This window comes from Rhinoraja longicauda, chromosome 36 (genome assembly GCF_053455715.1).
Source record: "Rhinoraja longicauda isolate Sanriku21f chromosome 36, sRhiLon1.1, whole genome shotgun sequence".
NCBI lineage: Eukaryota > Metazoa > Chordata > Chondrichthyes > Rajiformes > Arhynchobatidae > Rhinoraja > Rhinoraja longicauda.
In genome coordinates, this window is record NC_135988.1 from 4,118,473 (window position 1) to 4,133,472 (window position 15,000).

At 50.4% G+C, this 15,000-nt stretch overlaps 1 protein-coding gene across 42 annotated transcripts in view; it reads left to right on the forward strand.

Annotated features, from left to right (window-relative positions):
* Window positions 1-15,000, forward strand: part of LOC144610450 (calcium/calmodulin-dependent protein kinase type II subunit beta) — a 210,540-nt gene that overhangs the window by 71,254 nt on the left and 124,286 nt on the right. For all 42 annotated transcript variants that reach the window (XM_078429161.1, XM_078429164.1, XM_078429167.1 and 39 more), the window contains 5 exons: window positions 4,150-4,252; window positions 5,654-5,737; window positions 8,510-8,604; window positions 11,304-11,426; window positions 11,961-12,044. In XM_078429161.1, the coding sequence (XP_078285287.1) occupies window positions 4,150-4,252; window positions 5,654-5,737; window positions 8,510-8,604; window positions 11,304-11,426; window positions 11,961-12,044 (489 nt within the window). The remainder of the gene's footprint in view (window positions 1-4,149; window positions 4,253-5,653; window positions 5,738-8,509; window positions 8,605-11,303; window positions 11,427-11,960; window positions 12,045-15,000) is intronic.

Here is a 15,000-nt window from a genome sequence, read left to right on the forward strand (position 1 = left end):
CTTGCCAATGGCCAGGATATTCACGTGTACATCACAGTGTTTTATATGTATCTGATGCTGAAAAGGCAAATAAGGCATCATTTTTGAAAAGTAGATGAATATAACGATGGTATGTGTATATTTGTGTGTATGAACCGGGCGGGTGTTCCTGGTGTGGGCGTTATGTTCCATCCTCACCGGTTTATTGATGGAAGTGCACAGCGGGAGGTGTGTGGGACTCAGCTCCCGGGAACAATCCCGCACCATCCCGCATCCTCGCAAAGCAGCACCACTCAGCCCCAACAATCCGGGCCTTGTGGGCACACTCGCTGATCCCTCAATCGCTCCCTTACACCCCCCCCCTCCCACACCCCCTCTCCCTCACATCCCCTCCCCCCACACCACCCCCCTCAATCCCCCCTCAATCCCCCCCTCATGCTTACTCCCTCCCCTCACACCCCCTCCCCTCACACCACCCCCTCAATTCTCCCCTCAATTCTCCCCTCATGCCCACCCCCCTCCCCCACACCACCCCCTCCCCCACATTACCCCTCAATCCCCCCCTCATGCCCCCCCCCTCACACCACCCCCTCCCTCACACCACTCCCTCCCTCACACACCCCTTCCCCCCCACCGGTGCCTCTCCGACTCCTGCCCCCATCTCGGTCAAGGTGCCCCCCCCCCCGTGACCCTCACCCCACTCGTGGCCTCCTCCCTGTCCCCCCTCCTCAAGTGCCTTGCGTCCCTCCCCCTCGCTAGCGGCCCCCGTCACGCCTCTCCCCCCCACCCCCCCCTCCCCCCACTTCTGCGGCCGGCCCCAGCTTAGAGTGTGGGGTCTGTGGCCTTAATTGCCGGTGGTCTGGTGGGTGTGTACTGAACTGCTCCAGGCCCCTTGACCCCGGCCCCTTGACCCCCGCCCCTTGTACTAGGGGTGCCAACTATCTCACTCCCAAATATGGGACAAGTTGACGTTACCGCCCCGTGCCCCACGTGACCTCACCCAGCCAGCGGCCACGTGCTCCCGCTCCACCAATGGTGGGCGCCTGGGCCGGGAGGCGGGTTGTTACGCAAACTCCGTTAGGCGGCGCCCGGGCCTCCGGACCTACACTGCCTGGACCTACGCTGCCCGGCCTACACTGCCCGGGCCTACACTGCCCGGACCTACACTGCCCGGGCCTACACTGCCCAGACCTACACTGACGTGCCTACACTGCCCGGACCTACACTGCCCGGACCTACACTGCCCGGGCCTACACTGCCCGGGCCTACACTGCCCGGACCTACACTGCCTGGACCTACACTGCCCGGGCATACACTGCCCTGGACCTACACTGCCTGGACCTACACTGACGGGCCTACACTGCCCGGACCTACACTGCCTGGACCTACACTGCCCGGGCCTACACTGCCCGGGCCTACACTGCCCGGACCTACACTGCCCGGGCCTACACTGCCCGGACCTACACTGCCCGGACCTACACTGCCCGGACCTACACTGCCCGGGCCTACATTGCCCGGGCCTACACTGCCCGGGCCTACAGCGCCCCCCGGGCCTACAGCGCCCCCCGGGTCTAATACGGGACAAAGGCGGTCAACAAATTTAGCCCAATATACGGGATGTCCCGGCTAATACGGGACAGTTGGCGACCCTACCTTGTACCCTTCCCCTGCCCCTTGACCCCCTGCCCCTTGAGTGGGGATACGAGGGAGAGATAGATCAGCCATGATTGAAGGACGGAGTAGACTTGATGGGCCAAATGGTTTAATTCTGCTCCTGTCACCTATGACCATGAACTCTCCCCTTCCCCCTCCTTCTGGGACAGCTCGTAGGTTGGAGGGGCCGCAGTCATTCTCCGGGTGGGGGGATAAGTTGGACCACCAGCTCAACTCACAGACCACCCATTCCTTCTCTCCAGAGATGCTGCCTTTCCCGCTGAGTTACTCTAGCATTTTGCATCTATCTCCAGTGTAAAACAGCATCTGCAGTTCCTTCCTACACATTGGACCACCAGTCCTCCGACCACTGGCCCGGCCAGCAGGTGGTGCGATGTTCCTGGGATGTCCATCCCTCATGGTCCCTTGCCAATAGGGTTGCCAACTGTCCCGTATTTTGGGCTAAATTGATTTGTCCCGCCCTTGTCCCATATGAGGCCCGGGGGGGGGCTGTAGGCCGGACAGTGTAGGCCCGGACACTGTATGCCTGGACACTGTATGCCTGGACAGTGTAGGCCCAGACCCTGTAGGCCCGGACACTGTAGGCTCGGACAGTGAAGGCCCAGATACTGGAGGCCCGGACACTGTAGGCTCGGACAGTGAAGGCCCAGACACTGGAGGCCCAGACACTGTAGGCCCGGACATTGTAGGCCCAGACAGTGTAGGTCCGGACAGTGTAGGTCCGGACAGTGTAGGTCCGGACAGTGTAGGTCCTGACACTGTAGGTCCGGACACTGTAGGTCTGGACAATGTAGGCCCGGACAGCGTAGGCCCGGAGGCTGCCTAACGGAAGTTAGCCTAGCAACCCGCCTCCCGGCCCGGGCAGCCGCCATTGGTGGAGCGGGAGCACGTGGCCGCTGGCTGGGTGAGGCCACGTGGGGCGCAGGGCGGTGACGTCACCTTGTCCCTTATTTGGGAGTGAGAAAGTTGGCACCCCTACTTGCCGAGCACCGCGGCTCAGCGGGTATGGGACATCCCGCGGGGTTCCAGGCTTGATCCTGCTCTCCAGATTTGCGCCCTCTTAGGCTGGCGGGTAGATAACCCTGGGTCGCTCCTTTGCCCCCTTGCCCTCCCATCTCCGAGGTGGGCAAGGACCAAGGGGAGAGACGGTCGCTCTGAGCATCAACCTCGGGAACGAGAAGGATGCTATTCGGCCCGTCTAGTCCGTTCCACCGTCCACAGTGACTACGGCACTTCTTTTATTTTCGATCGCAAGCATCTGGGAGTTTAAATTTTTTTCCTTTGGTTTAAAAAAACATGGGTCGGGTAGGTTCAGAAGGATGTGGGCCAAATGCAGGTGGGTGAGATTGGTGTGGAAGGGGCTTGTTGGTCGGTGTGGGCAAGTTGGGCCGAAGGGGCCTGTTTCCACGCTGTGTGACTATGACTGAGACCTGCCCATGTCCGATTTAAATTCCTCAGCTGGCCTCAGTAGAATCAGAGAAGACCATGTAGAAAGGTTTTGCTTTGAGTCCTGTGTCTCCACTAGGGTTGCCAACTGTCCTGTATTATCTGGGACATCCGGTATATTGGGCTAAATTGGTTTATCCCGTACGGGACCGCCCTTGTCCCGTATTAGGCCCGGGAGGCGCTGTAGGCCCGGACACTGTAGGCCCGAACACTGTAGGCACGGACACTGTAGGCCCGGACACTGTAGGCCCGGACACTGTAGGCCTGGACACTGTAGGCCCAGACAGTGTTGGCCCGGAGGTCTGGGCGCCGCCTAACGGAGGCTGCGTAGCAACCCGCCTCCCGGCCCGGGCGGCCGCCATTGGTGGAGTGGGAGCATGTGGCCGCTGGGTGGGTGAGGTCACGTGGGCACGGGGCGGTGACATTACCATGTCCCTTTTTTGGGAGTGAGAAAGTTGGCAACCCTAGTCTCCACATCCTAGAGGCTCCCATAGTCTCCCAGTTAAGGCCTTGCTGTCGGTGGGTAGAGGGGCGGCCTGTCACCAGACCTCTGTCCAAGTAGGGGGAGACATGCGCGTGGGGAGAGGCGCATTTTACTGAGTCAGAGAAAGAGAACATGAGAGGAATAGATCGGGTAGATGCATAGGGTCTCTTGTCCAGAGTAGGTGAATCGAGGACCAGAGGACATAGGTTTAAGGCGAAGGGGAAAAGATTTAATAGGATTCTGAAGGGTAATGTTTTCACACAGAGGGTGTTTGGAACAAGCTGCCAGAGGAGGTAGTTGAGGCTGGGACTATCCCAACATGTAAGAAACAGTTAAACAGGAACATGGATAGGACAGATTTGATGGGATATGGACCAAATGCTGGCAGGTTGGACTAGTGCAGCTGGGACATGTTGGTCGATGTGGGCAAGTTGGGGTGAAGGGCCTGTTTCCACACTGTATCAGTCTATGAGTCTAAAGTGTGTTGCTCGTGAGATTGTGCCCGTGTTGTGAGTTCTGCGGCGTAACCATGGTGATTTTCCTCCCACCTACACCCCACCCCAAAGCCGGAGAATTTACTCCTAGCCAGTAAGTGCAAAGGGGCGGCGGTGAAGCTGGCTGACTTCGGACTGGCCATCGAGGTCCAAGGAGAGCAGCAGGCGTGGTTTGGTGAGTAACCTGGACTCCATCACTGGGCTGGGGGTGATGGAACCTCGCCAGATGTTAGAATGGTGACGGACACATGTGTCCTTGCCAGATGTTGAACTGGGGTGGTCTTTGATGTAACCTCGCCAGATGTTGACCTTGTATGGTCTCTGTTGTAGCCTCACCAGATGTTTGCCTGGGATGGACACACATGACCTCACCAGATGTTGGCCTGGGGATGGTCTCTGTTGTAGCCTCACCAGATGTTTGCCTCAGGTGGACACATATGATCTCACCAGATGTTGACCTGGGATGGCCTCTGATCTAACCTCACCAGATGTTAGATGTGGTGGACACTTATGTGCCCTCACCACAGGATGTCCAGCGGTGGTCTCTGTGTTAACCTTGCCAGATGTTTATCTGTGGATGGATACATGTGACCTAATGTGGACACGTACGTGACCTCATCAGATGTTGATCTGGGGATGGTTTCTGTTGTAACTTTTCCAGATGTTAGGCTGGGGGTGGACACTTATGTGACCTCACCAGATATTTGCCCAGGGTGGACACAAATGATCTCACCAGATGTTGACCTGGGGTCGTTTCAGCGTTAACCTTGCCAGATGTTACAAGTACATACTGGTCAAACATACTGGTCCAAGGGGCAGCGCGGTGGTGACCTTGTGGGTTTCCTCTGGGTGCTGCAGTTACCCCCACGCTCCAAAGACGTACAGGTTTGTAGGTTAATCAGCTTGGTAAAATTGTAAACTGTCCCCAGTGTGTGTAGGATAGTGTTCGTGTAGATCGCTGGTTGGCGTGGACTTGGTGGGCCTTGTAGAAATTTGGAGCACCCGGAGTAAACCCACACAGGTTCCCGGGGAGAACGTACAAATCCCATTCAGACTGCACCCGTAGTCAGGATCGAACACGGTTCTCTGGCGCTGTAAGGCAGCAACTCTACCGCTGCGCCTTCTCTGCCACCCTAAGCCTGTACAACGGGGACCCAGCGTGGGAAGACCACTGAGCGGGGGAACAAAGGGGGAGCCGGGTCAAGCTTGGAACCCCGCGGGATGTCCCATACCCGCTGAGCCGCGGTGCTCGGCAAGTAGGGTTGCCGACTTTCTCACTCCCAAATAAGGGTCAAGGCGACGCCACCGCCCCGCGCCCCACGTGACCTCACCCAGCCAGCGGCCACGTGCTCCCGCTCCACCAATGGCGGTGACGTCACCCTTTGTCCCTTATTTGGGAGTGAGGATGTTGGCAACCCTACTAATATGGGACAAGGGCGGTCCCGTACGGGACAAAGTAATTTAGCCCAAAATACGGGATGTCCCGGCTAATACGGGACAGTTGGCGTCCCTAGTTGTGGTGAGACTAAGTCTGTGAACTTAAGAAGGTTGACGGCATTTTTCCAATCCCTTGCAGGTTTCGCAGGGACCCCTGGATATCTCTCTCCGGAGGTACTTCGCAAGGAAGCCTATGGCAAACCGGTGGACATCTGGGCCTGTGGTAAGCAGCAAGTCATGGACACACACACCCCTTTCACATGGAGGTGCTAGTGCACAAGAGGAATAGATCACCACAATGCACAGAGACTTGCCCGCAGTTGGGGAATCGAGAACCAGAGGACATAGGTTTGAGCTGAGGGGGGATAGATGTCATAAGAAACATAGAAAATAGGTGCAGGAAGAGGACATTTGGCCCTTCGAGCCAGCACCGCCATTCATTGTGATCATGGCTGATCATCCACAATCAGTAACCTATGCCTGCCTTCTCCCCATATCCCTTGATTCTGCTAGCCCTTAGAGCTCTATCTAACTCTCTTTCAAATTTATCCAGTGAATTGGCCTCCACTGCCTTCTGTGGCAGAGAACTCCACAAATTCCCAACTCTCTGGATGAAAAAGTTTCTTCTCACTCATCTCTTCTGGCCTCCCCTTTATTCTTAGACTGTGGCCCCTGGTTCCGGACTCCCCCAACATTGGGAATATTTTTCCTGTATCTAGCTTGTCCAGTCCTTTTATAATTTTATATGTCTCTATCAATTCCTCTCTCAAATACAAGCCCAGTTTTTCCAATCTTTCCTAAGAACCTGAGGGGTACCTTTTTTACACAAAGGTTGGTGGGTTAATGGAACGAGCTGCCGGAGAGGGTACTTGAGACAGGTTCTATCGCACTGTTTAAAATACATTTGGATAGGTATATGGATAGGATAGGTTTGGAGGGATATGGGCCAAATGCAGGCTGGTCGAACTTGTGTAGATGGGGCATGTCGGTCGGCATCAGCAGGTTGAGCCGAAAGGCCTGTTTCCTCGCTGTCTGACTCTATAACTCCTTATGGGAGGAGATGGATCATGCGCAGGCAGAGGGGATTAGTTTAATGTGGAATCAATGCAGAGTTTAATGCAGATAAGTGCAAGGTGGTGCACTTTGTGAAGCCAAAACCAGGCCATGACATGCACAGTGAATGGCAGGGTCATGGAGAGTGTTGTAGAGCAGAGGAATCTAGGAGTGCAGGATGGTTCATTGAAAGAGGCATCACAGGTAGATAGGGTAGTGTAGGCTTTCAGCACATTGGCCTTTATCAGTCAGGGTATTGAGTATTGGGATGTTATTGTACAGCTGTACAAGACGTTGGTGAGGCCACGTTTGGATTACTGTGTAGAATTTAAAAAAATGCAGATGCTGGTCTAAATCGAAGGAAGACACAAAATGCTGGAGCAACTCAGCGGGTCAGGCAGCATCTCGGGAGAGAAGGAATGGGTGACGTTTCGGGTCGAGACCCTTCTTCAGACTTTGGAGTATTGTGTTCAGTTTTGGTGACCTTGCTGCAGGAAATATGTTGTTAAGTTGGAAAGCATGCAGAGAAGAGGATGTTTGAGGATGTTGCAAGGTCTCGTGGACCTGAACTATAGGGCGAACTTGAGCAGGCTACAACTTTATTTCCTGGAGCATAGGAGGATGAGGGGTGGTCTTATAGAGGTGTATAAGATGATGAGGGGGAATAGATCGGGTAGATGCACAGAGTCTCTTACCAGAGTAGGGGAATCAAGAACAGAGGACATGCGTTTAATGAATGAATGAATGAATGAATGAATGAATGAATGAATGAATGAATGAATGAACGAATGAATAGGTTTATTGGCCAAGTATGTGCAGATACAAGGAATGTGCCTTGGTGCTCCGCTCACAAATGACAACACAAACATACAGTTAACAATTAAGAATAAAGCATAAACACATCAAAACAATAAGGATACAACATTACGGTCTAAACATGTGGGTGAAAATAAACCAGACCAAAAAAGAGACTACAGACTTTGGTTATTGAATGGAACTATCACTCGTGGAAAAAAAGCTGTTTTTATGTCTGGCTGTGGCTGCTTTGACAGTCCGGAGTCGCCTTCCAGAGGGAAGTGCTTCGAAGAGTTTGTGGCCAGGGTGAGAGGGGTCAGAGATGATCTTGCCCGCTCGCTTCCTGGCCCTTGCAGTGTACAGTTCGTCAATGGGGGGAAGGTTGCAGCCAACAACCTTCTCAGCTGTGCGAACGATCCGTTGCAGCCGCCAGATGTCGTGCTTGGTGGCTGAGCCAAACCAGACCATGATGGAGAAGGTGAGGACGGACTCAATGATAGCAGTATAGAATTGGACCATCCATCATTGCCTGTGGCAGATTGTGTTTCTTCAGTTGCCGGAGGAAGTACATCCTCTGTTGGAGCTTTTTGACTGTGGAGTCGATGGTGGCCCCCATTTAAGGTCCCTGGAGATGATGGTTCCAAGGAACTTAAATGACTCCACAGATGTGACTACGGTGTTGTTTAAGATGAGAGAGGAAAGATTTAATAAGAATCTTAGGGACAACTTTTTTTCACACAGAGGGTGGTGAGTATACGGAATGAGCTGCCAGAGAAGGTAGTATAGGCAGGTGCTATAAAAACATTTAAAAGACATTTGGACAGGTACATGAATGGGAAATGTTTAGAGGGGTGTGGGCCAAATGCAGGCAGGTGGGACTAGCGTAGATGGGGCTTCTCGGTCGGCATGGTCACGTTTCAGTCTAGTTTAGTTTATTCTCACATGTACCGAGGTACAGTGGAAAGCTTTTGTTGCAGTCAATGGAAAGACAATATATGATTACAATCGAGCCTGCCAAAGTGTACAGGCACATGATGGGCTGGGGGCCTGTTTGCGTTGTATGACGCTATGACATACAGCAACTACAAACTTGTCTGGCGTGGGTGAAGGATTTGACTGACGTGCGTCTGCCTGTTTGTTCCCACAGGAGTTATTCTCTACATCTTGCTGGTGGGCTACCCTCCCTTCTGGGATGAAGACCAGCACAAACTCTACCAGCAGATCAAAGCCGGAGCTTACGACGTACGTACGCCACGCCCACCCGCGGGTTGCCCCTCCCCCTCCCGCACGTCACAGGGGGAACACCTTCCGCCCCTGCTCCGGGCCCACCTTCAGCGGGCACGTCCCTCCCTCCCACCACACCGGCCCTCAGCTGTGCACCGCGCCCCAACAACCTGGTGCTGGCCCTGTTTGTAACCTTCCTCCACCACCCCTGCCACCCCAGACAGGCCATCTCAAGAGCGGTTTATTGTCAAATGACCCAAAAGCAACAATGGCATTCTTATTTGTAGCAGCACAACAGAATATAAAAACTATTATATTGTAAAAAACAATAAAATCAGTTTTACATCTATACACACACGCACACACACACACACACACACACACACACACACACACACACACACACACACACACACACACACACACACACACACACACACACACACATGTATATACAGTATATATGTATAGATAAAAAGTTTAGTATATCCAGATGATCCCGACTTACGATGCTTTGACTTGCAATATTTTGACTTTGGTGCAAACGGCCGTGACCAGTGGCGAGCCGCAGCTCGCTTCCGGCCACGTGATCACGTGGATTCAATGCATTTTGACGTACGATATTTACGGTTTACGGTGGGTTTCTCGGAACGTAGCCCCATCATAAGTTGAGGAGCACCTGTAAATATATCTATATACACACATACATATCCATGTAGATATACATGCATATACACATACATGTGTATATGTACATATATGTATGTGTACATGTATGTGTGTGTATATACAAAAAGTTTAGTATATTTTCATGCAATCATATATATACTGCACTTTTTACACATACACACAAATATACATACGTGCACATACATGTATGTATATATGAATGTATATATATATATATATATAGTAAACTTTTATGTATTCATATATATACACATACATATGCATACACACACACACATATATTTATATATGGATGTGTGTATATATATATATGTGTGTGTGTATATATATATATATATATATACACCCTGCATACACACACAAAACAAAGAAACCAGAAGGATTCCATTGCTCTCGATGTGGATACATTTCTTGCTCAGTAAGTTTAACACTGCAGTCCTTCCAAACTGTTTCACAATGCATTTATTCAATGGTTCAATGCTACTGTATTGTCACATATACCTAGATACAGTGAAATTCCTTGTTTTGCATACAGTTCAGTAATATTATACTATTCATAAACACACACACACCCAAGGAAGAATGCAACAATCGTGCAGGTTTTCCCCATGGGTTTTCATTACACGTTGTCAGTGAGCCAAACGGCTTGTTTTTACACTGTCTCTCTAAAGTCTCATTTGTTCCTAGTGTGTAGGATAAAGCAAGTGTGAATGGGTGATCGCTGGTCGATGTCGACTCAGTGGGCCGAAGGGCCTGTTTCCACGCTGAATCTCTAAACTGAACTAAATGTAACTAACTGTATAGTAGATTGCACTGAGGCAATACAGAAAGATTCGCCACGTTTCTGTTGCCAACTTGGATCCTTCACGTTTCAAAGTTGTTAAAAATATGGTGGTTTATCGTGGCCTTGAAGGCCCGTTGTCCTAGCGACAGCCCTGGGTCGGAGTTCAGGGGCCTGGCGATTGTGTCGGTGACCTCCACTGCCGCTGCGTGCCGCTGCAGGCCGGTTCCGATCCGCAAGCTCGTCCCTGGCCTCTGTGGGGCCTCCAGTGGCGCCCGATCCACGCGCCCCCCTGACTAAATGTAAAGCCACTCAGGCTGACTGTCTGTCCCCAATAATTCACCCCCCAAGGCCTGAGATGTTGTAATTGTGGATATAAACTGGGCACAGTCATTGTCATAGAGTGATGCAGGCCCTTCGGCCCAACTTGCCCATGCTGACCAACATGTCCCATCTACACCAGTCTCACCTACCTGTGTTGGGTCCATATCCCTCCAAACTTGCCCTATCCATGTACTTGTCTAACTGTTTCTTAAATGTTGGGATAGTACCAGTCTCAACTGCCTCCTCTGGCAGCTTGTTCCATACACCCACCACCCTTTGTGTGGAAACATCACCCCTCAGGGTCCCTATTAAATATTTCCCCCTTCAGCTTAAACCTATGTCCTCTGGTTCTCGATTCCCCTACTCTGGGTAAAGGTCTATGCATTTAATGTGGATGTAAACTGTGCACTGATCTAGTAAACACAAAATGGCGGAATATCAGTGGGATCGGCAGCATCTCTGGAGAAAAGGAAAGGGTGATGTTTTGGCGTTCTTCAACCAGCATCTGCATTTCCTTTCTACACAATTTAGTTTAGTTTAGTTTAGAGATACAGCACGGAAACTGGCCCTTCGGCCCAATGAGTCCGCGCTGACCAGCAATCCCCGCACACACTAACACTATCCTACAATCCTACTATCCTACATATAACACAATCCTCACTATCCTGAGACAATTTATACTTCTACCAAGCCAATTAACCTACATACCTGTACGTCTTTGGAGTGGGGAGGAAACCGACGATCTCGGAGAAAGCCCAAGCAGGTCATGGGGAGAACGTACAAACTCCGTACTGACAGCACCTGTAGTCGGGATGGAACCCGGGTCTCCGGCGCTGCAAGCGCTGTAAGGCAGCAACTCTACCGCTGCGCCACCGTGCCGCCACTGGAAACCTCTCTACTTCATTCTCTGTTCTCTCTGCAGTTTCCTTCCCCTGAGTGGGACACCGTTACTCCAGAGGCCAAGAATCTCATCAACCAGATGCTGACCATCAATCCTGCCAAGCGTATTACTGCCACCGAGGCTCTGAAACACCCATGGGTCTGCGTAAGTGTTGTCCTGCCAGCGTTCTCCGGTGGGCAAAGGGCCAGCGTCACTCCTGTCCGCTCACCCTTGCCAACTACTCCAACCATAGAGTTAGATAGAGCTGTAGGGGCTAGCGGAGAGTTAGATCCAGCTCTAGGGGCTAGCGGAGAGTTAGATCGAGCTCTAGGGGCTAGCGGAATCGAATTCTAGGGTGATCGCTGGTTTGCATTAATGCAGTGGGCCGAAGGGCCTGTTTCCAGACTGTAGCTCTAAAGTCTAAAGAGACACGCATGGAGTATGCAGTAGAATTTCCTTCAATCCATGCCGCATCATTAAAGTAAACTAAAGTAAAGTCAAGTGAACTAAGTCTGGGGCGATGGGGATCAATCCTGGTGTGTGCCAGACGGGGGGAGGTGTGTCTGAGGGGTGCTTTAGGCAGTGCCGAGGCGTAGGGTCGTTAGTGACTCACGGGCGGAGTGGGTCTGGGAACTGAAGTAAGACGCGAGCTCTGGGCAGGGCACCTTGTCGAAGCGCTAACATTCTGTTCCTTTGCAGCAACGATCCACCGTCGCATCCATGATGCATCGCCAAGAGACCGTGGAGTGTTTGAAGAAGTTCAATGCCCGGCGAAAACTGAAGGTGAGATTGAGTGTATTCATCAGGCCCACCCAGGGTGTGAGCTGCCCTGATGATGCGAGTAACAAAAGCGGAATTCCACAGGCTTCTGCTGGCCTTGCCGGTCACACATAGAACATAACAACCATGATCCCATCTCAGCCAGTCCCATATGCCCACATTTGGTCCATAACCCTCAAAAACTCCTATCCATAACAATTTTATTCCATTCTTACTATCCGCAGATACTAGGAAAAGCTCTTCTTTCTTCCAATGCCCACCCTCAAATATAGAACAGTACAGCATGGGAACAGGCCTTTCGGCCCACAATGTCCGTGCCCAACATGATGCTGTTAAACTAACCTCCTCCAGCTGCACATAACCCTTTTCCCTCCATCCCCCTGCATATGTGCGTTGTTATACTGTTATACTAATACAGATGCACCCCGACTTACGATGCTTTGACATACGATATTTCAACTTCACAATGGCGCAAACGCTGGGTAACGGCAGCGACCCACAGCTTGCTTCCAACCACATGATCAGGTGTATTCAATGCATTTCAACGTACGATATTTTTGGTTTACGATGGGTTTATCGGAACGTGACCCCATTGTAAGTTGAGGAGCACCTGTATATGTATGTATATATGTGTGTATATATATATATATATACACACACACACACACACTCTCTCTCTCGCATATATATATATATATATATATACACATTCTTACTTGCAGCAGCACAGCAGATAAGTAAACATAGTACTCAGTATCAAAATATAATCAAATGAAAAAAGGTTAAAAATATATACAAAAAGAGATATGTGTGTGTGTATATATAAATACAGAACTTTTATTTATAACAATATAATAAAAAGAAGTTTGGCATATATATATATAAACACAACTTCCAAATAAGTTCTGAACTATGTATGTGTGGATGTGTGTGTGTGTATATATATATATATATACACATGCATGCGCGCACACACACACACACACACACACATATGTATACTGTATATATATATATATATATTATATATATATATATATTCTAAACTTTTTACTCTTATTATGTTGCTTACAGAGTACTTTGTTTACAGACGTGTTGTGCTGCTGCAAGGAAGAATTTCATTGTTCTGTTTGGGACATATGACAATAAACCCCTCTTGACTCTATCTGCCTCCAGCACCACACTTGGCAAAGCATTCCACACACCCACCACCCTCTGTGTAAAAAAGCTTGCCTCTGCACATCTTTAAAAGCAAACCATCGCTCTTGCTGGATTATTCTAAAAACTCAATTTTCCGATTAAATCCCTAATAATTGTGTGTAGTTGTACAAGATGCAATGATAACAGTTGCGCGGTGGCACAGCAGGTAGAGCCGCTGCCTCACAGCGCCAGAGACCCCGGTCCCATCCTGACATCGGGTGCTGTCTGTGTGTGTGTGTGGAGTTGTGCACGTTCTCCCTGCGACCGTGTGAGTTTCCTCCGGGTGCTCCGGTTTCCACCCATATCGTAAAAACGTGCGGGTTTGTAGGTTGATTGGCCCTCTGTCAATTACCCCTACTGTGCAAGGAGTGGATGAGAAAGTGGGATAACATAGAACTAGTGTGGATGGGTGATTGATGGTCGGTGTGGACTAGCCTTTTTCCATGCTGTAGCTATAAACTAAATTAAAGTAGATTAAACTATACCCTCCAGTCTTTGACATTTCCTCCCTGGGTAAAAGCTGCTGACTTTCTCTCCGATCTATGCCTCTCATAGCGTTAGATACCTCTATCGGGACTCCCCTCAGCCTCTGGTGATCCGGAGAAAACAATTCAGCTTTGCTCGCCCTATCCAGGATTTTCCTCCCATTGACCTCCCTTTAAGTGAACTTCCTAAATCACTCTGTGTGCTGTGACCAACATATCCCCTCTGATTACCTGGCCATGTTCAAGGCCAACCAAGGACAGGGAATTTGTCCACAATGGATTCACTGAGTGGCTGACTGCCTCCCCAGAACAAAGGAGGACCTGGCATGGGGGGGGGGGGGGGCGGCGTGAGGGGGGGGGGGAAGAACAAAGCGGGATACTTTGGAACTATGTCGGTGCCCTTTACTCTTTGCATACCTTGAGAATTCATTCATTCATTCATTCATTCATTCCTTCATAGCTTCTCTGAACTGAATAAAGAGAATAACGTGAATAACGTTTAGTGCAAGATAAAGCCTGTAAAGACCAATCAAAGATAGTCCAATGAGGCAGATAGTAGTTCAGCACCGCTCTCTAGATTTTGGTGAGATGTTTCAGTTGCCTGATAACAGCTGGGAAGAAACTGTCCCTGAATCTGGAGGTGTGCCTCACACTTCTATACCTTTTGCCCGATGGGAGAGGGGAGAAGAGGGAGTGGCCAGGGTGCGACATCCTTGATGATGCTGCTGGCCTTGCCGAGGCAGCGTGAGGTGTAGATGGAGTCAGTGGAAGGGAGGTTAGTTTGTGTGATGGTCTGGGCTGCGTCCACAATTCTCTGCAATTCTTTCATCCAAGACGGAGCTGTTCCCAAACCATGCTGTGAAGCATCCGATAAAATGCTTTCTACAGCGCATCTGTAGAAGTTGCTGAGAGTTATTGCCGAACGTCCTGAGCCTTCTAAGGTAGTAGGGCAGTGATCAATAATGGTGGTGATCAATAATGGTGATCATTATTGAAGTAAATGGGGACATAGCATGTCTCAGCTTGCCACCAATTAAGTGATGTCTGAGAAATAGACTCAGAATGCTGCAATCAGGATGTGGTTATTGTTTGGGATAAATCACAGTTTATACAGCTCTCAAGGTACGCTATTGAGACATTTTTACAAATGTTAAAATTCACGTTGTGTCACTTCACCTAACAGAAAAACTAAAGAGACTCGCATTTAGGCAATGTCTTTTCATATCAGTCCAAGAGCAGGGACTGCACACTTGCTTGTGTGGTTATGTTGGTGT